Genomic DNA, 25,911 nt, shown 5'->3' on the forward strand with positions numbered 1-25,911 from the left:
CAACTTTACTATGAAACAGCAGCATTAAATTCAAAATGGTGTCCTGCAATTTATCTCATAACTGTTCGTCTTCAACTAATAAACTAATCCAGACAAGTTACTAAAGGGTTAACTTAATGTATCATCTATGAATCTCTGTCTTCTATGAATTATGTTCACATGCAACCAAACTCCTCTGGTGATATTATTGACTGGCAATATTTTGGAGATTTGGGATGCTGGATGTGGGGGTAAGCGTGCGACTCCATGCCTTGTCTCAGAGTAAACCGTTTGGGAAACTTTAATTTTTTACAGTCATGGTGAACTGAAGGTCTGCAGTTTGATATGGAGGAGTCAACAGAGGGTCTTCTTCAAGTAGCCTCATGGTGTCTTCTGTGCAAGCAGCAAACACAAGCAACCCAAGTTGACTGATCCAAATCTTTAAGGTCCTCAAGTAATATCTCAGGTTTCCAAATACATTCTAAATATTCTAGTGTACCACGTGTGTTTCAAATAAGATCAGTAAAAAGTATCAACTCTACAGACCTTAATTTGTAGTTAAATGGTACCTTTGCTATTTTTCAAGCTAGGCCCTATTTTTCCATGTTTTTGTGTCTAAGAAACTAATGAAGAAACAGTTGGAACTGGTTCTGTCTTAAGCCAAACACGCTGCAATGTAACCACTCACATGTAACCTGGGCATTTGGATCGTACAGTTTACGTCCACTAAAAGTGTTTTGCTACTGACAAGCTCAGATTGTTACTCAAACCTCACATTAGGTCAAAATATATGCTAGGAATGTCATGTTTGATACCGTAATAATCTTGAGAAAGTAACTTCTGTTGGCTAAGAACTACCTGTTTTTGTAACACTCTCAACTTCTCTCCACCCCTTATCTTGTACAGTATGCAGGTGTTAGGAGATTTAATCTGTGCCAAAGGAAGGGAACACACCCCTACTTACTATCAGCTGCATAACTTATTTTAGGGTTTTACTGATTGTTTTTCCAGCAGTCCATTAATTCCCATGAAAGCATTCAGGCAGGAGTCTTCCAGACTTTTTTGCCACAAGGCCAGTACAAGATGGAATGGCTTGTTCAAGACAACTAAAGTTAGTATCATCTTTAGAATCACTTTTCAGTGTTATAAATTACTCAGTTTTACAGTTTTTAAATGCCTGCTATCTTGATAATAAAAGGGGGAAAACATCCTTGCTGTTTGAAACACAAGACTTTAAAATGTAATTAACTGTGGGTGGGATTATTATGCCAAGACAAATGCTAAGCAGTCAGTATTCATGATGGCCGGTTAGAGTCTGTGTAGGTGTTGAATACAGGACGCCTGTCAGTCAACAACACAACATTGCTTCTCTTTTCTCTGCTCTCTCTTATCATTGCCAGCCACTAGACATGACTGGAATCAGTGCTATGAGTGTCTTATCATAACCTAGATGAGCATGCATACTCACTCAAAGTAATTAGCGAGAGGTATGGTGTTGTGGGAGTTTCTGAAGGCTGATAACTTTTGTTTTTCACCAATTTTTGTGTAAATATACTTGTTTTGTTAAGATCAGACTAGTTTCAAGACAAATGTATCTATTTTTATACTGTTATACAACTTGTGTTTTCTGTTGCACCTAAGAATATGCTAATATGCTTTCATTAACGGAAACTGAAGACTGGAAAATGCAAGAGTTGCTGATCATGCTGCAGATCAGCCAAGGTCCCTCCAAATAGTAATAATAACAAAGTTGTGCATTTTTTGTTTTCGCCTGCTAATTTTTTTATCCTTCTACTTTTATACTCCACACTGACCCAGTGCTAAGCCCTGCCCCCCTCAGTTACTGTTGCTATGCATGCCAAGTTTCCTGTACTAGCATGGCACATGTGAAGTTTACAATGGCTCTTCAATTTTACACAGACCTAAAGTTAATTAACTGAGCCTAACTCCAACCATTCATTTTCTTCCACTTATCCAGGGCTGGGTCATGGTCACGCTAAGCAAGGCATTCCAAAAATCCCTCTCGTCAGCAACATTTTCCAGCTCCTCCTGGGGGATCCTGAAGCGTTTCCCAGGCTAGATGAGATACATAATACCTTCCAGCATTTTCTGGGTCTGCCCTGGAGCCTCCTACCAGTTTAACATATCCAGAAAACCTCTAATAGGAGGCACCAGGTAGTCATCCTGATCAGATGCCCGAACCCCCAAAACTGTCCCCTTTTAACAGGCAGAGTGGCGGCCCTACTCCAAGCTCCTTACTTTATCTCTAAGGCTGATTTCAGCCACCATATGGAGGAAACTCATGTCACTCGCTTGTATTTGCAATCTCATTTGTTCAGTCACTACCAAAAGTAAATCGAAAACTTTGCCTTCTGGCTCACCTCCTTCCTCACCACAACAGACCTGCTCAATGCCCCCAAGCAATGCTGATGCTGCACCAAACGGCCTGTCTATCTTGTGATCCATTTTACCCTCACTCATGAACAAGACCCTGAGATACTTGAAAACCTTTGCTTGGAGCAGTTAACCATTATCTAGCAGAGAACCATGGCCTCAGACTTGGAGGTACTGACTCACATTCTGACCGTTCACACTCAGCTGCAAACTGCCCCAGTGCATGCCTGAGGTCACGGTCTGGTAGAGCCATTGGAACACCATCGGCAAAGAGCAGAGATGCAATTCTGAGGTCCCTAAACCATACACAATCATTCCCCCTGCTGTACCTTGAGATCCTGAGATCTAAGTTTGTTAAAAACATTTTACTGTCCCAAGCTAACTCATTTTAAGACAAGAACCTGTGAAGAGGGCTTAAATATTCACATGCTGGCTACATACATAATTTATGAAAGATTCAGGCTAGAGCTGCATGTACCAGGCAAAAAGTCAGCATCGGTCACCACTTGATAATACAGAGCGTGGTTCCCACAGTTGGGATATGTCAAACCTGAACAGGGACATCTCTAACGTAACTTGTAATACCACAAACAATGTAGTTAGCTAATGATATACTCCTTACTCCTTTGCCTTGACAATAAGGCTACATTACTACCATGGTTTGAAATACTGGGGAAAGAAACAGAAATAGAGACATGAGCTCCCTAGAAAGCCTCATTTGAGAAATGTAGGGAAAAGCTCTAAAACGTGATCACTTCTGTTGCCAATTTTTTTTTGTGTATGTGTTTTTTGTTTCCCTGCATATATAGGTTTTTTGTAATAAATAATAGCCTGTATTAAAGCACTTGTCAATGTGCTGTTTTTATCCATGCATAACAATGCCTTATAATCTAGGGTCTAATAAACAAAATAATGTATATTCCTGCTGTGGCCATGCATGCATCCAACACGCCATCATACAGTATTGATGGTGTACTTGTATGTGTTACCTCTGAAATATTTTTGTGTTTAGCAAGCATTGGGAGCTGTGCTTACAGAAGCTGTTGGAAAAGTTATCTAGCTGTGTTTGCAGTAAGATTTATTTATTTATTCAAGGCTGTATTCATGGTTATAAATGTCATGGGATGCAGCCTAGGTCTGGTTGGTTTAACAAAGTAACACAAACTATTGCCTGTGCATTGATATTTTTATTGTTTCTCAGTGGAGAGCAATTAAAAAACACATTGCAAAGGTGAATATGTTTTCTTTTCTTTGTTGTCCCAATATTCTCTGTATGAATTGAAATGTATTGACAGTACATTTTTGCACATAGATGGGTGCATTCATGTATGTGTGTGCATGTGTACAATACCCCCAAATAGCCACAGTCATTGTTTGACAGTTACAAGTAAGTCTCAAGTCAAGTCACCAGTCAAGACTGACACGTCCTAACCTTTGAGTTTCGAGTCCTACAACTCATTATACACTCCTCAGCAAATGTAATGCCATTTGACATTCACTCATTTTCCATAACCACTTTTCCTGATGGGGGTCCCAGCTGACATTGGGCGTGAGAGAATCGTGGTACACTTTGAACAGGTCGCCAGACTATCATTGGGCTTCACATAGAGACAAACAAACATCACACCTACGGCCAGTCAGCTAGAGTACCCGGAGAAAATCCACACTGACACGGGGAGAACATGCACGATTTTAACCCCTCCACCCCACGTTTGAACCAGGAACCCTCTTGCTGTGAGGCAGCAATTCAAACCACTGCTCCACCGTACAGCCATTTAATAATTAAAAATAATCATACAAAATGTGGTGCTGACATTGCATTTTCATAGCACATAGCACTAATAACGAGTTCCACAACAGAGTGAAGTTTGGATCTTTTTGTCCTGTCTTGTATTTATCTCATCTCATATTTGAAAGTGTCTATAACTTTCTCTTCCCAAATTGGTGACATGTTTTCTGTTAAGACTATTCTTCATGTAAAGTGAAATTAAATGCTGCTGAATGTTTTGTCTGAATGAAATTAAAAGAATAATGTTAACGTAAGTTGATTCAGGAAATAACAGGAAAATAATTTCTTGGTGGCACACTTTTTAAATAATGTATAAATGTAATAATGTATAAATCTTTGGCTTTGGGGAAGTTATCAGATATTTTCAAGTCAAAAGACTCAAATCCAAATGAATGAATTAATTAACATTAAAATATAAAGTAACAATGACAAATAAGTGTTTGTTTATGTGTTTATTCGATCCCTGGGGGGAAGAGTTATCCAGACTATAATATGGAATTATTCGACTATTTGTCTGTCGCCTCCCAAGTGCACAGTATCAAACACTTGGGCTTGGAGGACTCGTTGCCAACACTTAACTACTCTCTAATCATCTTCAAGGTTCAGGTCAAGTGGCAAAAATAGAACAAGGCGTACAAGCAAGCAGAGTGGGGATGAAGGGGGAGGCTATGAGTGCGTTTATATGTGTATGTGTGGCAATGGTACATGAGTTAAACACTGAGCCAGAGAGAGCTAGAGATGGAGCAAGAAATGGAGGGGCAGAGTGCAAGAATGAGAGCCATTGTAAAAAAAATAAAAAATAAAATAGGTTTGAGGATGGATGATGTGGGTGAGCAGATCAGAAAAAAAAGTAAAGGCAAGATTAAAAGCTTGGGCGCACAGACTGAATGGAGGCTGATGTTTCCAATGGCAAAAAAAATGCTGAGATCAGTGCATGTGGATAAGAGCACTAGGTGTTTGATTCAGTCTGTGCCACAGGAGATGGTTGTTGGTATGCTGCGGCTTTTCATCGCACGATATTTCCCATTTCCAGCTGACAAACAAACTAACCCTCATACAGGAAGTCACACAGCAGTGCATGTGGAATGTTGATCAAGCAAAAGTGTCAATCCCATCAGGGTCAGAGGGCTGGGAAAATAATTTATTTTCACCTCCAACATTTTAGGCATTTAGCTTAGTGACTGAGCAGATGGGGCTCAATGCCTTATTCATTGCCTTTAAAGGGAGGCATGAACATGCCTGCTCTTGTGAGGATTGAAGTTTTAAAAGTGTCTCTAAGGCCATGTTTAGACTGACAATAACCACCACGCCACAGTCATAGTGTAGTGGGGGTGTTGTGGCAGAGAGCTCCAGCACGGAAACACAGCAGATCCGGCTCAACTTCTGCTGCAGTGTCATCTACTGCCAGCCAGCAAGCCACACTGTTCAATCATGTTTACATCACCAGGCGGAGAGGAAAGTTGATGTTGTGACTACTTGCCGGAGCTGTACAATTCTCCCTCAAAGAGTTTAACCAACCTCCGCAATTGAAATATTCAGACAGTGTCAACATTGGTATTTCAGTCAGGAACACTTTTGTCAAAGAAAACTTTATTTCCATTTGCAGTATTATATTTGGCAGTATGGCTCTGTATTGGGGCCCCTCGCCTTTCTTCGGGCCTACGCAGAAAGCCTCTTCCACTCGCCTAAGTGGAATGCATAAAGCGGAGAGAGCACACCTCTCCGCCCTTCTGCGTGCCTACGTAGAAAGCCTATGGCGGAGAGACCTCTCCATCCTTCCACGTACCTGCGTGGAAAGCCATAAGGCAGAGAGAGCAAACCTGTCTGCCCTTCCACATGCAAATGAGGAAAGCCTGAGGCAGAGAGGCAAACTTCCCTGCCCTTCCAGCAGCAGCAAAGACCCCCCAGGAACAGAACAGAGCAGCATCAATGACAAACAGAAATGATATTGATAAGTCAGACACAACATGAAAAGGAGGAGCTGGGGTGGAGGCAGGTGGCAAAGCGGTTTGCAGAGGAAGCAGCAACAGTAGGCAGGCAAGAGCAGTTTAAATAGTGCACCCTGAATGAGATTTGCCAATTGGTTGCAGAAAAAGGAATCATGTGATCTATCAGCTGACTCCCTTCCATCAATCAGCTGCTCCATCAGTTGACTGGCTGCTTGAGATCAAGTGATGTAGCTCGGATGTGAGCTGAGCTTGTCCTGCCTGAACTAACGCACTGCTCAATTGTTTGTGTCTTTGTGTTATCCAAGTCAATAAACCATAATAATTAATAAAAGTTTTGAAACTGTCATTAAAACAATAAGGAGAATATTTCTTAACACTCTATAAATTATTCAAATTATGTACGTTATTTAGTTTTTAAGATATGCTATTTTTTTACGAGATCAATATATATAGGATTATGCAAACAACCATCTTCCTCAGCCACATGGGAAAATTTCTGGGGAAATTCAGGTGTAATTCCGGCGAAATACTATATTTGCATCCCACGTAAGGTAAGGTAACAGGGTAGTGACGTGATGACATAGAAGACTGAAGCCTTAGCTTTCTGCTGCAAAAAGAATGAATACTCCCTTCTGCGAACAATGACCTCCTGCAGTCATTACAAAGAAATATGGGCAAATTCATGGTAAACTACCACATTTGCATCACTTGTGAGGTAAGGTAATGATGTGATGAGAGGGAAGAGAGAAGCCTTAGCTTTCTGCTGCAAAAAGAATGAATGCTTTGTCTATTATGGTTGTTATTTTAGATCTATTTAAACAGAATAATGCAAACAACAATCTTCTGTGGCCATCCCCAGGTGGTCTGTTTTTAAAAGGATTACCTGTTCCCACTGTGTCATTATGTTTGACAGCCCTTCAAACTGGACTTTCTGGTTTGTATTTCATTCTCTTACCAATAACCTGTAGCATCATGCACACCAGAGCAGCCAGTTATAACTAAGCCTCCCTGGTGTACATCCAAGTTTAGAATTTCTATTTTAATGTCGTCAAGTGATGCACACAAATTTTTTGGTGCATTTGGAGTTTATTTGGACAATTCTGCTGCCAAATGCTAACAGACACAGATGTGTGCAGAAGCCAGTTGAAATTAATGTGCAATGTCATATGAAGCACTGTAGGACTGACTTTGAAGCTGCTCCACAGTATTTCTCCTCTGTCAGGAAGGCTGAGGGGGGATTTGAGTTCACATGACACCCTGCCCATAACTGAGAGGATAAATGAGTTTACTTGCTCATTTGTTTTTCAAAGAGCAGATATCAATTTCAAAAGAAAACAAAATGAACAAATAATTTGTGATGACCTTCAACTAGTTTGGCTAGGCACATCACATTTTTTGTCATTTCAGCCCATGGTTTTCAATCAAGAAACCGAGCAGCGAGAAACAATAAAGACAAGTGAAATCAGGCTCTGTTTGTACGCTAACATTCACAGCCCTGAAACAACAGTTAACCAGGCAATCAGACCTGCCGAAAAGGTAGACTAAGGTCAGAAAGAATGCTGTTGAAGAGCTGAGCCAGAATTAGCTACATTCAATTTGTGATGTCTATCCATCTTTTATTTAGAGCAATTATATTAACACTTTGGGAAGGAGATTCAACAGAGTCAGATTCCCCCGAGCCGCTGATACAATCAGTAGCCTAATCAACTAAAAAAAGTTTACAGGGGTACTGCAACCCCACTATTACACTTGTATGAAGTTGAGGGACTTGCAAAGACAGACTTAAAAAATAATCGTCCAAGTTGAAGCAGCAGAGGTTGAGATATTTTGACTTTTACTCTACAAACTGAGCTTTAAAACAGCTGGGTCCCTACCATTATGCAACTCCACAGCAACACTTTGTTAGACCCTGGTAAATGCCCACGGCTTTCAAAATTCTATATCCCCAGTTTTTGTTGCAAGCTTCTTCTTCTTCTTCTTTTTTTTTTAAATAAATTTGTTGTTACTAAACTCAACCTGGACTTCAGAGTACTTTCACCAGAGCCAGAGAAAATATTATACAGCTGCACACACAGTGGTGAGTTAAAACTGTTATGATGGCAAGGATGAAGACACTTTTTTGTTCTTTCACAGGCTGCATCACTGATGGTGCGAGGGATACTCCCCACTGCCTCTCACCATGAATCCACTGATACAGTTTCACATCAGTTTTATCCTTTAACATCATTCGAGGCCAAATTCTGCTGCCTGCTTTATAATATCTGACAGTGCACAAGCATTAATATAACAGGACGTTGTGTTTGGACTCTGTTTAATTCCCTTTTGTTAGCATGCTGTATGTAAAACGTTTGCTACATATCTATTTATTCATACACACAGTTAGTAATATAGTCAAAGGAACTGGTTATATGATTTATTTTTTATTTTAAACCAGTCCCTTTTGTCCCACGTGTCATTCCACACTGTCACACCAGACTGCTTTCTATCATGTCAGCCTGGACTTTATTCTGGTTGTTACCCACACCAAGTGGATGTTAAATAGCTGCCACATTTCCCACTGACAGCTTCCTTATGCACAGGTGAGCAAACGTTTCCCATGCCATAAATATGCTGTCATGTAATTTGACATTTTAACAGCTTTAGAACAAATAGAGTCTCATGGGTGCTTTTTCTTGTACAAATTTCCCACGTTCTCAAGTAGGTCAGGGCCAGGTTGTTTCAAAGCACATTTATGTGGCTATGACCAAAATTACAGCCAAGGTTAAAAGCAGAAAAATGGCCTCAGAGGATGAGTGAATTGATTTATACGAACCCCCTATGGGGTCACATGCTAGAACAAACAAAAAAAGAAAAAAAAACCTTCAATATGTAAATCCATGCGAACAGTTTTGTAAGCTGGATCATGCTAACGTAGCTCCCCAGGGATTTAAGCTTTTAGTTTTCTAATTTTGACAGTAGAACTTGATGTGACAACACATTGATTAAGGTGCTAGGTATGGGCTGAAATATGTGCCACCAGAAACTGAATTTGAATCATTTATATTTGAATTTGAATTTCTAAACTTGAATAATTGCACTGAAAAACTGAACCTGAATCACATAATTTTAAATTGTATCGTTTAATTTGAATCATTGCACTGAAAAACTGAATCTGAATAGTATAATTTGAAATTGAATTTATTTCTATATATCTTCACATTCAGTTCTCACAATTCAAATTCAGTTCCCAAAATTCAATTTCAATTTACTGTGACAGACATCCGGGTAGTTTAAGGATGAAAGAAGAGCAATCAAGCGCAGATACACAGGACTCCTCTTCGGCCAATCAGCACCTACGATTTTGAGCATGTAGGAAGAAGCGCTCGCCTTGATCCATAGACCATAGACAATAGACTCGTTGGAGATGAACTGCGCCTCGCCTGAAAAGTAAACGAGAGCAGATGGCCACAGCGGGGGGCGGTGACAAAAAGCTGCGGTGAAGTCGGACAGTTTCCCGACAGTTTCTAGCAGCCTTCAGTCCGTACAGGAAGTCACAGACCATAGGCGCCATTTAGGTATGGCGAGGTATGGCAGCTGCCATACCTTGGAATCGGGAGAAATAAAAAGACAGAGGTTCTGTAGTCATATTACCCGAGGCGCACTGGCTGGTTGTTTTCATTGTATTGCACTTAAATAGGTCAATAATATTCTCATCAGTGAATACGAGTGTTAGTGAATCAAATTGTTCGCCACTTCGCTCCTCCGCGAGTTATGAGTTATGTGAGTTACCGTATATTTCCAAATAGTTGCCCGGTGGCAAATAGCCGCCGGGCACCTAATAGCCGCCAGGGGTTTGACCCCATTTTAATTTTATTATTAAACGCCGGTCCGATTAAACGCCCGGGCGATTATTTCCTCATTCATTGCCTCATGGCTGTCCCTCCTTCAGGGACTGTTTGGGCTTTTACGCACAGATCGGTGGTAAAGTGGTGCACATGACTTGTGCTACGGACGGATGGATGGACGGACAGACAGACAGACAGACACGTATCTAAAACAGGTAATACATCTGGCTACATCTTTCCCACATCAAATATCCGTGATCGCCTTGACCCGCGTGCGTAAAAGTGCACACAATTCTGTGTCCTCTCACCGCGGATGCAGTGATTTGATGGCCCGGTACTCATTGTAGCCAACTCTTATAAGACCCATTAATAATAATAATAACAATAATAAGTTACTGTGGACCTATATGCCATGCATTGTAATAAAATTACCAGAAGTGTTCACTGAAAAACAGGTAATGTCAGCCTGAATTACTCACGTGTGTCCCCGGTGAAAATCGCTGACATGCATGGGGAATACAGCTTCTACAGGCTCGCCATAGCTTACTGTCAGGACTCAGGGACCAGAATTCGGGATGGCGGACCGTCGGGATGGCGATATTTCGGTGTGGCGGCCTGTAACTGTTGGTTAAATGGCCCGTTCGGTTGGTATTCGGATAACTGGGGCTTTTCTGGTATAATGCAATAGCACCACCCAGCGGTGAAACCCGTGTACATGTGTACATGAAAAAAAATGACCCACTCTAAATGTTTAGAGAATGTTTTTGTACACGAACTCATCCCTACATTATACAGTATTTTTGCACTAAAAACATACTGACATACTGGACAGGAACTGTAACCAAATAACGGCCTGGTGCAGGTCGGTGCAAAAAGAAAAAAAGAAAAAAAAAAAGAGAAAAAAAGCCATGAGCAAATAGCTAGGTCTGTCCCGATCCGATATTCGGATTGGTATCGGCTGCCGATATTAGCAAAAAACGTGCATCAGCATCGGATCGGACTGCATGGAAAAATGCCGATCCAAGAAGTCCGATCCAGTTTTTCATGGCGTCCGATCCAGGTTTTCCGGCCAGCCCAGCGCTCCGCGATTCAAGCAGTCTATTCCAGTGATCTGCTCCAGCTCTTACTATCAATCCTCCAGGCCAGCATGCAGACTGCAGACACATGGAGGGTAGGAAGAGTAGCGGTCAATTTAGTTAACTGACTATTTGTTTTCTGCTCTGGTTTTTTGAGAGTGATATTTTTATTTGGTTTACACTCTTACTGTTTAAGTAAAGAGCACTGATGGCATTGTTTTGGGCACAATTAGTGAAATTGGAGCCATGGATGGACTATTGCTTGTTTAAACAGGCTGGCACTGACACTACTAAAATAACTGAAAAGGAAAGGCTGCATTGTTTGTTAAATGTCAACAATGTCTTGTGGTGTTAATCTATTTTTTATTTATTAGGGGGCCAAAGCACAAGTGTGTGGAGGCTTGCTGCTATTTTAATTTCAATGTTAGACATTTTAAAGATTTCTTGTGTTGTTTTTTTTCCTATTTATTAAGGGGCCAAAGCAGCCAAAGCAAACCAGCTATATTTTTTATTTAATGTTAATGTTCAAGTTTAAAGTTTGTTTATTTAACCCTGTTAACAATAAACAGGTCAGTTTCTCATAACAACTGTTGTGGATCATTCTAACTAACCCGATTAAGTAGTTGTTCTTGTTAGAGTAATATCGCTTGATCAAACCTTTTCTAACATGACTGACAACAAAATAAGTGAATATGTATAATACGCACTTGGATCGGATCGGTATCGGCCAAAACTCAAGGCTGTAATATCGGTATTGGATCGGAAGTGAAAAAGCTGGATCGGGACATCCCTACAAATAGCCCCTGGTTCTTTCAAAGCCTGGGGTCAAAATTGATTTTGTGAAATAAATGCCCGGGCTACTATTTGGAAAAATACAGAATCTATGTGTTGTAAAAGCATTTTGCTCTGCTGCTGTAGACAGCCTGTCTAAATGATGTCTTGAAGCCTGTCTGATTGTATGTGGGGTTTTTTTCTTCATGTCGGCATGTTAAGCTTGTATTTTCAGTCTCTGGAGACATTCCAATAAATTTGCCTATAAAGTATTGTACCAAATTGGCCTTTGTTTTACTATGTTTCATACACCGGACGCCTTGGTTATCTTCTAGAAATGAGCTTGTAATTAATTTGTTTTCTTTATTTTCTGTGAAGTTAAACACATGACTAATGATAATTAAACATCCGCTCGCTGTCCGTGGTGCTGAAAATACGCGAAATAGGTCCGATGTTTTCACTGCTCTCACCAAGTCGTGCATTACATGCAGACATGAGGTATTATGAATGTGAGAAACAGCTTTGTGTCCTTTGAAACAGTTTTAAATAACATAGTATGTACTTCTGACAGGTCAAAGACCAAAGTGAAGTTTTATATAAGTTCATATTTTTGAAACTCCATCATCAGTAGCTCTGTGACGTCATGTCATATTACCATACCTTAGCTTTTGCTGAAACGACGCCCCTGATTCATATCAAATGGAGGATAAACCATGAACATAAACTACAGATCACCTGTAAAGCATGTTAATAAATTAATCTATCATAATTAAAACAACTGGAGACTGAAAACAAACTGATATATGGGTCTGATCACTTTTTTAATGAATTGACATCATTCCAGACAGGATGTTAGTGTGTCTGTGACTTCCTGTACGGACTGAAGGCTGCCAGAAACTGTCGGGAAACTGTCCGACTTCACTGCAGCTTTTTGTCACCGTCCCCCCGCTGCGGCCATCTGCTCTCGTCTACTTCTCAGGCGAGACACAGTTCATCTCCAACGAGCCTATTGTCTATGGTCTATGGATCAAGGCGAGCACTTCTTCCTACGCGCTCAAAATCGTAGGTGCTGATTGGCCGAAGAGGAGTCCTGTGTATCTGCGCTCGATTGCTCTTCCTTCATCCTTAAACTACCCGGATGTCTGTCACAGTAAATTGAAATTGAATTTTGAGAACTGAATTTGAATTGTGAGAACTGAATGTGAAGATATATAGAAATAAATTCAATTTCAAATTATACTATTCAGATTCAGTTTTTCAATGCAATGATTCAAATTAACAATACAATTTCAAATTATGTGATTCAAATTCAGTTTTTCAATGCAATTATTCAAGTTTAGAAATTCAAATTCAAATATAAATGATTCAAATTCAGTTTCTGGTGGCACATATTTCAGCCCATAGCTAGGGGTTAAAACTGTTGGTAGTTGCAATTGTTTTTGTTCAAAAATGTTGAATTGTTAACCAGAGAGCAAGGATTGTAAATACAAAGGTATAGACTACAAATATGTTAGAACAGATTTACACATAACGTTTTTTTTCTTCCATGTGACCCCAGAGGGGCTCCGTAGGGTTAAATGTATGTGTCTTCATGCCTTTGTGTCAAAATGATGTGTGTATGTGGATCATCCAAGTGTGAATGTGCAGTTACAGAACGAGGTGTGTGTAGGGTTGTGTGTGTGTACCTGCATTCGTGCACTCTCCACAAGTCAACACAGGTGAAGGGGGGGCTACACTGGTTCCTTTTGCAGGAGTCAGAAGAGCACCCAAGGGAGAGGCCTTGAATGCTGACCTGGGAAACCCCATCTCGCGGCTGGCTGTCCAGTGGCATGTAGCGACCATTGAGGCGTACGTCCCTCATGCAGCCTGCAGGGAGAAAAATGGAAAAGGGCTCAGTGGAAAAGAAATACACTGTTACTTACAGACAGCTACACGGACACAACATTAAATTAGACAGAGGTTTTCCTTGTGTACCTGGTGAGCAAATCAACCACATGTTCAACCATGGAGTTTCTTGTGGTAAGGTGTTTATTGCAGCATTTTAAAATGCCATTCATACTGTTTGAGAAAATCTCTGAAGGCAAAGATTTGCATACATGTTGGATATTGTATAATGTGCTCCATGGTGCACTGATAGCTGCGCTGTTTACACATGTCACTGCTTCGCTGGGTTACACGCCTGAGACACTTACCGAAGGGAAGTTAGCATATTTGAAAGGCTGTTTGCAAAATGCTGCACACAGTTAATAACACACTTTGGAAACAGGGGCAAAACGCTTCGGCTTGGAACAAATCAGATGGATCTGGATCCTACTTATGGATACTTCTGGTTTATTACAATTTGGATCTTATTTCCATAGGTTTGGCCATCATTTCTATCACTTAATAGAACAATACTGACTACTCTACACGGACTGACCTGGTTCCTGGTTCAGCTTTAAAAGGAGCTGTATGCAACATGCAGAGCAGATCTGTCATTCACAATTAGAGCTGGAGTTGTCTGTACACAGCTCTCAACATGGAGGTGGCTGAGCCGGTGGCTAGCAGCTAATAGTGCTAACAGTGCAAACAGTGCAAACAGTGCAACAGGATGGAGGGATTATGCCTCTGCGATGGCATTATCAGCATTACCTCCCAAATGAGTGCAGTGCAGAGCAGCCGTGACTAGCCAGTGGGCTTCACACACAGGACTCACATGCACTAACACGCACCATGGACTGTATATAAAGATGGTCGACATGACTCTCTAAAAGTGAAGCCAAAACATCGCCCCCTGGTGGCTGGCTGCAGAATAGGTCATAAAGCCCGCCCCTCAATGTTAGTGGATGGGACATGAGCCAAACAAAAACTTGAGTATTCATCAAATAAAATTTTTCCAAGGATGCTCTCTCTCATTTAAAGAAGTCTGGTAACACTTTCTTTGAAGACCACACCTATAATGCATTTTAAGGCCATTCATAGTGAACTATACTGCATTTATAATGCTCTGTGACTACACTCATAAACACACATAATGCTTCCTGATGCACTGTATCAACAGTCATAAAACATTATAGATGCGACTTATAATGAATTATAAGTGTCTTATGGATGCTCTTGACTAGTTATAAACTAAAGGCTGACTGATGGCGCTTATGATGCATTATGAATACCTAAACTCACCTATCCGTACTTTAACAATCATCTGTAAAAAGGACACATAGAATGTTATAATAGCTAATGCAGTGTATAAGTCATCATTGTATGAGTTAAGTATGCAGTATGCAGTGATGCATTTTCATGTATGTAAAAGAATCTGTGCTGCATCATAAGTGATTAATGTCTGTCATACACTAGAATACTGTGAAAATGTTTTTAAAGACTTAAGTCTGACACCCTCTCACATCTGAAGACACTGAGTCATAAGTCAGTTTTTTTTTGTCACAGAAGCAGATTTTTGAAAAAAAAAACAGTTGCTATTTGCAAGACTGTTAGCTTCAAAAAAAGAAAAAAACAAAACAAAACACAATACTATTACTACAATATTGTTGCAGCCATCAAAATTCTCAGTAATTATGCTATATGCTACAGCCGGCTAGCTAATAATTTTCCCCATTTCATACAAGGCTGCTTGTAAGCTAATGTTAGCTACTATAATGTTTGCAATAGCCCATGAGCAAACCGTAGATTTCAGCTGAAGATTTCATCGTCCAGTCATATAAATGGTTACATGATGTAATTTTTGAAGCTAGTAGGCTTCAGCTGAAACATAACGTTAGCTCATAAGCTACTAGCAAACATTCCAGTAACGTTAGCTGTAGCTGTACATAAACTTGCAAGGAGCCCCTACAGTGGTAAGTTAGCTGTAGCATATAGCATACTTACTAGGGATTTCAGGGGCTGTAGCAATTTCTGTCTACTTATTCATTTCTCGACTCTCCACTCCTCACAAATGTGAGGACATGTCACAGAGACACTCCTATTCATCAAGACCACATGACGTCACAGTGTTTTCACGCTGCCATATTTGTGTCCGCTCACAGCAGTCAGGTCACAGGTCACAGCGCTGTCATGTTACCAAAACAAGTAGAGTAGGAGGAAAATCAGCGAGAGACCGAAAATGTATGTTACTTGAAGGATGCCAGGAATATGTTGTGCTGTTGGCTGTGATACCAGTCGACAAAGAAACCCCGGACTGCAGTTTTATTCCATCCCAAAGGATGTAGACCGGCGGAATAAATGGTTGGCTGCGATAAGAAGAGACCACTGGCAGCCAACAGCTAACGTTAACTCCAGGTTGTGCAGTCAACACTTCGTGTCCGGTAAGTCCTCAACTCTATCTAATTTTTATTTTAGTCTTTGAAAACCCCTTACAAAACACGCGAAACATGATTAACTTCAGATGCCATATGATTAACGCCGACAGCCCGACACTACGTTACCTAACGTGATGTTAGCTACCTCAATGGAGATTCACATTGTCTTATGCTAACGTTAGCTAACGTTATCTGATTACGGTACACTCAAAAGCTTGTGGTTTGAGCTGATGTCAGTCACTAATTAACTATTATTCATACCTACTCTTGTCGTGGTGTGGGTCCTTAAATATAATACACACTCACCGGCCACTTCATTAGGTAACACTTGTGCGGTCTAATGCAATCCAATCCAATGGTTATGCCATAAATGCTATTTTTACGAAGCTTATAACGTTACATTTTGGGTTTTTGTTGACATTGTCAAAAAGGTGATGATTATACATTATGTTTATTATAGAGGTCATAGTGGATGGTGCTGTGTACTGGAGTGCATTATATTTTGCGGTGTTCTCATAATTTTGCCCAATCCATTAACATATATTGGGGGGGACAAAATAGTAGGAACACTTTAATATTACACTCCAGTACGCCAGCACCACCCAGTACAACCATAATAATAAACATAAAGTTTAATTATCACCTTTCTGACAATGTCAACAAAAACTGAAAATGTAAAAAGCTTCATAAAGTAGAATGTATGACAGAGCTGTTGGATTAGATTGCACGGGTGGACCTAATGAAGCGGCCAGTGGACGGACGGACGGATACACACACACACACACAGCGTGTTGCAGAGGTTAGCTGACAAAATACTGTTGAGGGTACTAAATATGGGTCGCAACCAATAATGGAAATTTTTAACAAATATCGTCTCTCCGTCTCGTTTAAGTGTGAGGTGTGTACTGCCATAGCGAAACTTAGGGGTATGGTCAAATCGGACACACATATGGCAGCGGTCTCGTCGACGTGACGTCACTGGTACCCATGAATTCACTCTACAACTCCACTTTATCCATCTTCAGATCACAGCAAAGTAGGGTGGGATAAAGCGGAACATGCTTGGTAAAAATGCCGACTGGTTAATGCCACTGAAGCAACTGTGTCATTTCTCATGTAGCCTAATCTGGAAAAGGAGGAGAAAGTGGAGTTGTGGAGTTAACAGGAGTGATATGTGCCATGACAGAGTGAAGAAGGAAAATAGTGGACAAAATTTGATGCAGCCCTCATCCCTTGTAAGTATCTTATAGCTAGCAAGCTAACAACCGTAGAAGCTATTTACAAGCTAACGTTACCCAATGGAATGTGTGCTATTAGCCTACAAGCTAACCATATGTTTCAACTAAAGATTACTGGCTTCAAAAATCACCTCATGTAACCACTTATATGAGTGAAGCGAGAGATCTCCAGCTGAAATGTACAGTTGCTTGTAGGCTAATAACAAACATCTAAGTAGCTAATCGGTGGGCTCGCAATCAGCGGTGCTCCCCGTGATTAGTTGGATGGGTGTATGGGCAAGATACTTGATATAGTGGAGATTGCTACTGCGCAGACTCTGGCTCCGAATGACATAATCAGAGAAAGATGGCAGCGGCTGTATCGGGGATATTTTAGCTTCACTTCTGTACAGTAGGGGTAAATGGAAATGCGTTGTCCATCTCATTATATAGTCTATGACCAGAGTTGGGTAAGGGTTACTTTAAAAGTAATCAAAGTACTTTACTGCGTTACTTTTTTAAAAAGTAACCAGTTATTTTACTGCGTTACTCCCTGAGTAAAGTAACTCAAGTACTTTTAAAGTACTTCCGACGTTACTCCCTGAGAAAAGTAACTCAAGCACTTTTAAAGTACTTTTGAGTATTCTACATTTCCTATTGGGCAATGGACCACAGGGCGCTAAGCCTACATTTTTTTGTCTCCAAAATTAAAGTTATGGACCACTTGCCCTTCACTGAGATCCAACTCTCCCATCACAGCCGTCACTTTGACCAGTAGAAACACAGAATGATCTGCTGCCGTAGACAACTGTATGACAACAACACCCCAGCGTTTTTAATATTTCCTCTAGGGATGTTACCACACAGAGGGGGAAATGATGGTGTGAAACAGCAGAGGCACTTTGTCAACCCGCTGAGTACTGCCATTAGCATCAAGCTAGCAAACAATGTTACATCCTCACGGTCGGACATAAAGTAATAACATTAACAAATAGTGGCGGGGCTTTTACTTACCACTACTGCAGAGGCTACCAGCTTCATTTGAAACAGACTACATTATAGACGGTCCGTTATTTATTAATCCCTCTGTATCTTTATATTTTTACTTTATATCCGCTCCCGTTGTCTTCATAAAGTTAACACATTGTGTCGTCATTTCAAACTCAACACTTGATTTTCCTTCAAATTAAAAGCCCCTTATAACCTCGGCTGAGAGAATCCCTCCATTTTCTAAATAGGCTTTTATTGTGAAACATTTGTAAGAACTTGGTTGTGGAGGATACAGTAGCTTGAATGTTTGCCTACAGTACTTCAAATGAAGCTCCTGCCATCTGTCACACAGTCACTGAAATAATAGTAAAAGTAACAAAAATAGGACAAGAATAACCCGATGACATCACACACGTCGTGAAAGATAATTGGTGAGTACCAGCGTGTAGCGTGTACCAGGCATAATGCAAGTCCCAAGTCTGAAATATGTCTGTCAGCGAGTCCTACTCCACCTTTTTTTAGACTCCACCGTAGACGATGACAGCATTTCTTCTACCATGTAGCTAGCCACAAGCTTCATGGCTTCTTTCGGACTGACAGGTTTAACGTTATCTCCGTTATTAGAACCAAAAGACAGCCGTTGCTGTTTCGGAGCTGAAGGACCAGCGTTCTAAAAGTAATGGAAGTAACTGATGTCTTGTTTGAAAATGTACTCAAGTATTTGATTACTCCAACAGCAAACTAACGTGTTAGCAGCAAAAAGTAATCAAAGCTGCAAAAAGTAATCAAAGTACTCTAACGCGTTACTTTGCATTTTGTTACTTTGTAACGCGTTATACCCAACTCTGTCTATGACACACATATGCAGCCAGGCTGTTTATCAAAACAAAAAACAGAGAAGCTCAAACTACAAAAGACATAGAGAGAGTATGACTTTAGTCTCTGCTCAGGGCGCCATTACTCCACTATAACTTTACGTAGCAAATAGTTGTTTGCTGCTATGTGCAACTTGCGCTATGCTGAGCTAATAATAACTCAAATTTATACATTCAACTGAAATCCATCTCAAAGTATCAACATGCATTTTTTGTACTAACAGCCTGGTGCTCAAACTGTAGAGCAGAGTACCTGAGTTTTGTTTACCAGCAGCTGAGGTAATGTCTAAAGGTCCAGAAATCATTATGTCTAAACTCAATGCTGAGTGTTGCTAAGGTTACCACTGAGCAACAGAGCGATACCTGAGGACACGTTTCTGGCCCTTTTTATGTTCTCATTGCTTAATTACTATGTTGGTATATTCAGTTAACATCCCCCGCCCCACCCACTCACTCACACACACACACACATACACACATCTTCCCTGCCACTATCTATCACGTCTGCCTCCTTTGAAGGGATATGCTTTTAAAGTCCATTTAATAAACACATGCATTGTCTTTTACTGCCTGAGGCGCAGCTGTTGAACTCCAGGGAGCTCTCTAACTCTCTCTCTCCGTAGTTGTGACCTCTTTCTCTCTCATATTGTTATAATATTGTGCCTTTTCTGCCTTCTATGTATTCTAACCAACATTTTTTTTGTAAGAGCCTTTGACTGTATCTGCCAGCATTTGGTTTCACGTGTGTGTCAGTACTGCTTTTCTCTCTGTCGCTATTAGACCAGGGCTGGGCCACAGACTGAAAATTTACAGAATATTGTATACTGACTTGTTTACCAAACTAAAAAAAAAAAAAAAAAAAAAAAAAAAAAAAAGCCAAATCCTTTTTTTTTGCTATACTTTCTCTTTCAGACTTTTTGGCATGACTCACAGAAAAAAAATACCAATACGTGTGTGCATGTGCTCTTTGTGTGGATTTATTTTATAACAGTGGAGTGGTAATGTTCCAGCCAGCAGTTTTAAAGAAATTGTTCAGCATTTTGGGAAATAGACTTATTCACTTTCTTGCAGGGAGTTAGATGAGAACATTGATACCGTTTTTATATTTGTGCAACTAATATGCAGCCAAAGCAGCAGGATGGCTAGCTTTAGCTTGGCATAAAAACTGGAAACGGGAAAAATAGGTAGCCCATACACTGAAAAAACCCCAAGTGTAAAAGACAGCTCAATCTGTTTTGATTTGATTTGCTAGTGCTTCTCCAAATGCCAAAACAGAAACTGTCCTCCCAAGAATGACAGCATCAGGGACACTTTTCATCTCAGCAAGTAGAAAGGTCAGAGTGGAGGGATGGGTCACCAACATATGAGACATGAGAACATACCACTGTTGATTTTCTGTTTTAGACTGACGGTCAACGTTGTTTTTGAAAAGACTGACCACAACCATACTACACTTACCCATACCACATTTTCCTAAACCTTGACAAAGTTAGTCAAGTCAAGTGCTCGATGTGCATTAACCCAACCAAACCTCGACCTAGAGGCATAAACAAAAGCCTACCGTTAAATATCTCAAATAAATATTATTCTGAGTCAAACTGAATGCTATTTTGTTTACTGTTCAGGATAAAACAAAATATGAGGTCAAGTGCAAGACAGAGAATCTTTTGTGTCGTGTATTTAAAAATATACTGTTTAAGGAAATAAGTCAAAGAGCAAACTTATCACAACAAAACAGGTACGCTTGCTAATCTTGTGTTAACAACAGCTTTTTGTATTTATAGTTTACGAACATCTCTCTCTCACTCACACACACAGACAGTATTGTATATACAGTGTACACACACACACACGCACAAAATGTTCTTACTCCCCAGCCCCTCCATACACCCAGCTGTGTGGACAGCCAGCTAACAATGAAGATGCATTTAGGTGAATCAGCCATTAAACTGTCAAATCAATCATTCATTATCACATAAAATGTTACAATTCTCCCTTGAAAACAGTGCGTATGAATAGATAAAAAGACTTATTCCTGGTAGCACTTTTCAGGTGGAATACTTAAACTGTTTCTTATGCCCTGAGTGACACACCACCCTTTCTCACTATATCACACAGCAAACGCATCATATTATCTCTTACTCCCACACAAACACACAGGTTATACACGATACTGCATGGATGATGTTTAGATTGATTTTACCATTGTATGGTATCAGTTCTCTGCAGAAAAGGACATTCAGGAAGATTTATACTGTTGTGTGTCACAACCTTTCTCCCATTCTCTTCTGAAAATGTCTACTTCTTAACAATACAGCAGAGCATTCACCTGTCTGAGATTTCAAAGGAAAACTATGGAGCTACATTAGGGTCAAACGTTTTGTACTTGAAAAAATAAAATTTGAAACTGAAAATTCATGTGTTGATCTTGAATTTTGAAAAATACAACAATGTATTCAAAATAAAAATAAGTATATGAAACATTTTTTTCAGGTTAAATATAATTTTGATTCACTTTGGTAATTCTTTTGAATGAATCATTTATTTTCACTTTCACTTCCATATATATTTTAACATTTGAGGTCTTATTTTTTTCAGTTGCATGTTTTATCTTTTCAGATTCAGATCTTATTTTTTTACAGTTTCAAATCTTATTTTTTACAGTTTCAAATCTTTTTTTTCACTTTCAGATCTTTTTTTTTTCACTTTCAAATCTGTTTTTTGAGTTTCAGACTTTTGACCCTGATGTGGCGTGGGGGGCGTGGCATCAACTGAGAGGGGTGTGGAATCATGAGTGACAGTGCCTTCAGGGAATGTAGGAACTAAAAAAATTCTGACTCGACACTTACATTCACCATATTCATGTGACTGGCAGTGTAAAAATTGATGCCAGTGACAAACTTCCATTTAGAAATCTGCCAGTGACAAACTTCCATTTAGAAATCTGTTTTAGACAGTACTGAACACCAATTGCAGTGTAAGAGTGATAAATTATGCCAGATTTTGCAGATCAACAGCCACATTTTAAGTGCTGATATGTCCGATTTCCACATAGCACTGTGAACGCAGCGTAGTGTCCGTTTTGCTTGCGATGATGGCGTCCGGTCGGTCGGGTCAATCTGCTGGAGCCCATACATCCAGCACACAGGTGAGAAATGTTAACTAAGCTTTGGGAAATCATAACAAATATTAAGGGGTCGTTTTTGTGACAACATACATTTTCACAGCTCCATCGTCACGGCCCTGTTGATGCTTCCACATCCAGACGTGTCCCCTGGATGAAACCTTTGAGCTTGGGGAAAAGGAAACAATCCTAAAACACCTCCCTACTCACCTGGTGCCACAAAAATCACCTGGAGCCAGGTCAGGTGAGTAGGGAGGTGTTTTAGGATTGTTTCCTTTTCCCCAAGCTCAAAGGTTTCATCCAGGGGACACGTCTGGATGTGGAAGCATCAACAGGGCCGTGACGATGGAGCTGTGAAAATGTATGTTGTCACAAAAACGACCCCTTAATATTTGTTATGATTTCCCAAAGCTTAGTTAACATTTCTCACCTGTGTGCTGGATGTATGGGCTCCAGCAGATTGACCCGACCGACTGGACGCCATCATCGCAAGCGAAGTGGACACTACGCTGCGTTCACAGTGCTATGTGGAAATCGGACATATCAGCACTTAAAATGTGGCTGTTGAACTGCAAAATCTGGCATAATTTATCGCTCTTATACCGCAATTGGTGCTCAGTACTGTCTAAAACAGATTTCTAAATGGAAGTTTGTCACTGGCATCAATTTTTACACTGCCAGTCACATGAATATGGTGTATATAAGTGTTGAGTCAGAATTTTTTTAGTTCCTACGTTCCCTGAAGGCACTGTCACTCATGATTCCACACCCCTCTCAGTTGATGCCACGCCCCCCACGCCACATCAGGGTCAAAAGTCTGAAACTCAAAAAACAGATTTGAAACTGAAAAAAAGATCTGAAACTGAAAAAAAGATCTGAAAGTGAAAAAAAAGATTTGAAAGCGAAAAAATAAGATTTGAAACTGTAAAAAATAAGATCTGAATCTGAAAAGATAAAACATGCAACTGAAAAAAGTAAGACCTCAAATGTTAAAATATATATGGAAGTGAAAAGTGAAAATAAATTATTCATTCAAAAGAATTACCAAAGTGAATCAAAATTATATTTAACCTGAAAAAACGTTTCATATACTTATTTTTATTTTTAATACATTGTTGTATTTTTCAAAATTCAAGATCAACACATGAATTTTCAGTTTCAAATTGTATTTTTTCAAGTACAAAACATTTGACCCTAATGTAGCTCCATAGAAAACTCTATTGAACGATGATCAAAATAATCGCTTATTATTTTGGTCCTCCCCTTGAAAAATAAATCTAACAGTGCTCTTCTGTGCAAAATCATAAAAAAATGAAAACTGGCAAAAGGATGAGAATAAACAAGATGATTATTGGAATGGTTTGCACCACCAATCCTAGCCATTAGAAATAGAAAATCTAAATTATCTAGCAATTTGGGTGTACTTCTATTTTGTGTGATACCATTCCTTATCTATTTGTTTATTCAGAGAAAAAAACTGTTAAAACCTTTTGCCATGTCTGTGTTTCTTAAGGGAAAACTCACTTTTTTAATTTTCTTTTTCTTTCCTTTTTTTTTTTAACAACTTTGGTCTTATTTCCAGTATTTAAAATTATGCCAAGCAGCTGAAAGACAACTTGGGTCAAACTTAACCAGGTTCTGCATAAATGTTCATATCAAAAGTGCATGTGGTTTACATCTTGGCTTTCCTGCGGATTATAACATGTTCAGTCAAGTCAACTGGCTGTGACTCCAGAGGGGTGTTTGGATATCTTATCTGCAACTCCAAGTAGGAGTCAGCCTTCCTAGTTCTGCTGTATGCAGTCTCAATAACCACTGGCCCTTCAAGCTTTGTCACGTTCGTTTCCTTGCACTTGTAGAAGGTGTGACTGTATAACAATGGAGTTTCTTTCCAAGTGTTTCTCTCTTTCCATCTTTATAAACACTGCTGGAACACTGTTTTGATTCCGTGCTATCAACTGTGAAGATCGTTGGTGAGAGAGGAATGAGCAGGTAAAAGCAGCAACTTTACAGAGGTGAGAAAAAATAAATTACATGCAAGTATCAGCACACTGCAGCATGTGTAGGACCATTATTCAGTGTAAACATAATTCCACAACTAAATGTTTTCATTAATGAATCAATCAAAAATATCTGGGCATATTTTACAGCTGTCATAGAGATAGGGTCTTAAAATGTGGCAACACAGAAATCATTTACTTATTTGTGACAGTCCACCACGATTAAAACATCTGCTGCCACATTTTGATGTTCTATTTTTGGAGCTGGACTGTTAATTAGATGCACTGTTGGAATATATATACCGTTCAGTTACTGATTGCTTCACACCGCTGTATGTCCTCTGGGGCACAGACAGAGTGGCAGAATGGCAGGCGCAGTGAAAGTGAAACTTAACCATTAATTGCGCTGGATCTAAAAGTTTGCTTTCACTTTCAAACAGCTGCTCCTCTTGTCCATTGATCTGATCAGCTGTGAGTGGATCAATTGATCAGTTATCCACCAGGTGACTCAAACTCCATAAAAAGAAGGGTTCCGCCTGCGCTGCATTCAAAGACCCACTGAGACCTCAGAATTTAGGGGATGGACACAGACAGATGCACAAGAATAAACAGGCAAAAAAACCAAAGGAAGTTAGCGAACTCCCACGTGTCAGCTATCACCACACATAAATTCAGCTACTTTTGGAAATGCCTGCACTGACTGAAGGAGATGCAATATCAAGGAAACTGTAATACTCAGGCAGCTGTCCACATCTGGTAAATCAGACTGGAGTCCCTGAAAGTCCAAATTGAGGAGGTTTTGTTAGAAATGTCAGCACCTGCACAGGTGATTGTTGGTATTGGTATTACTCTGCACTATGGGACATCATAGATTCTTACTTATTGTCCAGTTAACAAGTTGTCCTTGAGCATCTAGCTGTTCCAGCTGCTCCCATGCACACGCACTTGACAGCTTCTAAGTGTGAATGCAGTTAGGTGAAGAATGTTGACACAGGGTAATACTGCAAAGAGCCTGAGCTTCAGCCTACCGTCTATCCAATTCATGAAAACTGTCATTTGTTTATTTGCTGTTCTGAGGTCTGGAAAGCTTTTTCTGATGCAAAGAGTAAAATGACCACCACTGAAACCGCTTGCAATCAGAAAATTCAGTAAGAAAAAAAAGCCCATACACTTATTTCCGATAAACACTTGCAGATGTTGTTATAAGCCTAATGCATTGTTATCACCTACCCTGGAAGCTCTTGTTGATTCCAGAGGGGAAGGTGTTTCCCACCATCACCACGGTGGGGTCAATTATGATTTCTCTGCTTCGGCCCCGCGACCCTGTGACCTCCCGCTGCCCTCCGCCACCGTCCAGTCGCAGCATCATCTCATTGTCATGCCGATCCAGGAAAACCTCATGCCATTCCCCGTTGTCGAGGCGATAGGTGGGTAGTGTTAGGTTGTAGTCCCCATCACCGAGGTTGTAGAAAACACAGAGGAGGCCCTGGTAGATCTTGAGTAGGAAAAGAGGAAATTTAGTATGAGGGTTACAAGTTAGGCCTAAGTTTAACTTCAGGTGCTTGGTCTAGAATTGAAAGTTGTATTTTTGTGAGCCAAATTTTAATCATACTTACCACATATTATTA

The 25,911-nt window shown here is 40.1% G+C and overlaps 1 protein-coding gene across 1 annotated transcript in view; it reads right to left on the reverse strand.

Annotated features, from left to right (window-relative positions):
• si:ch211-186j3.6 (neural-cadherin) overlaps positions 1-25,911 on the reverse strand; it is a 446,142-nt gene that overhangs the window by 35,837 nt on the left and 384,394 nt on the right. Inside the window, 2 exon segments of the mRNA XM_050049923.1 lie at positions 13,468-13,648; positions 25,514-25,778. Of these exon segments, the coding sequence (XP_049905880.1) occupies positions 13,468-13,648; positions 25,514-25,778 (446 nt within the window).

The sequence above is a fragment of the Epinephelus moara genome, chromosome 1 (assembly GCF_006386435.1).
Source record: "Epinephelus moara isolate mb chromosome 1, YSFRI_EMoa_1.0, whole genome shotgun sequence".
Lineage (NCBI taxonomy): Eukaryota > Metazoa > Chordata > Actinopteri > Perciformes > Serranidae > Epinephelus > Epinephelus moara.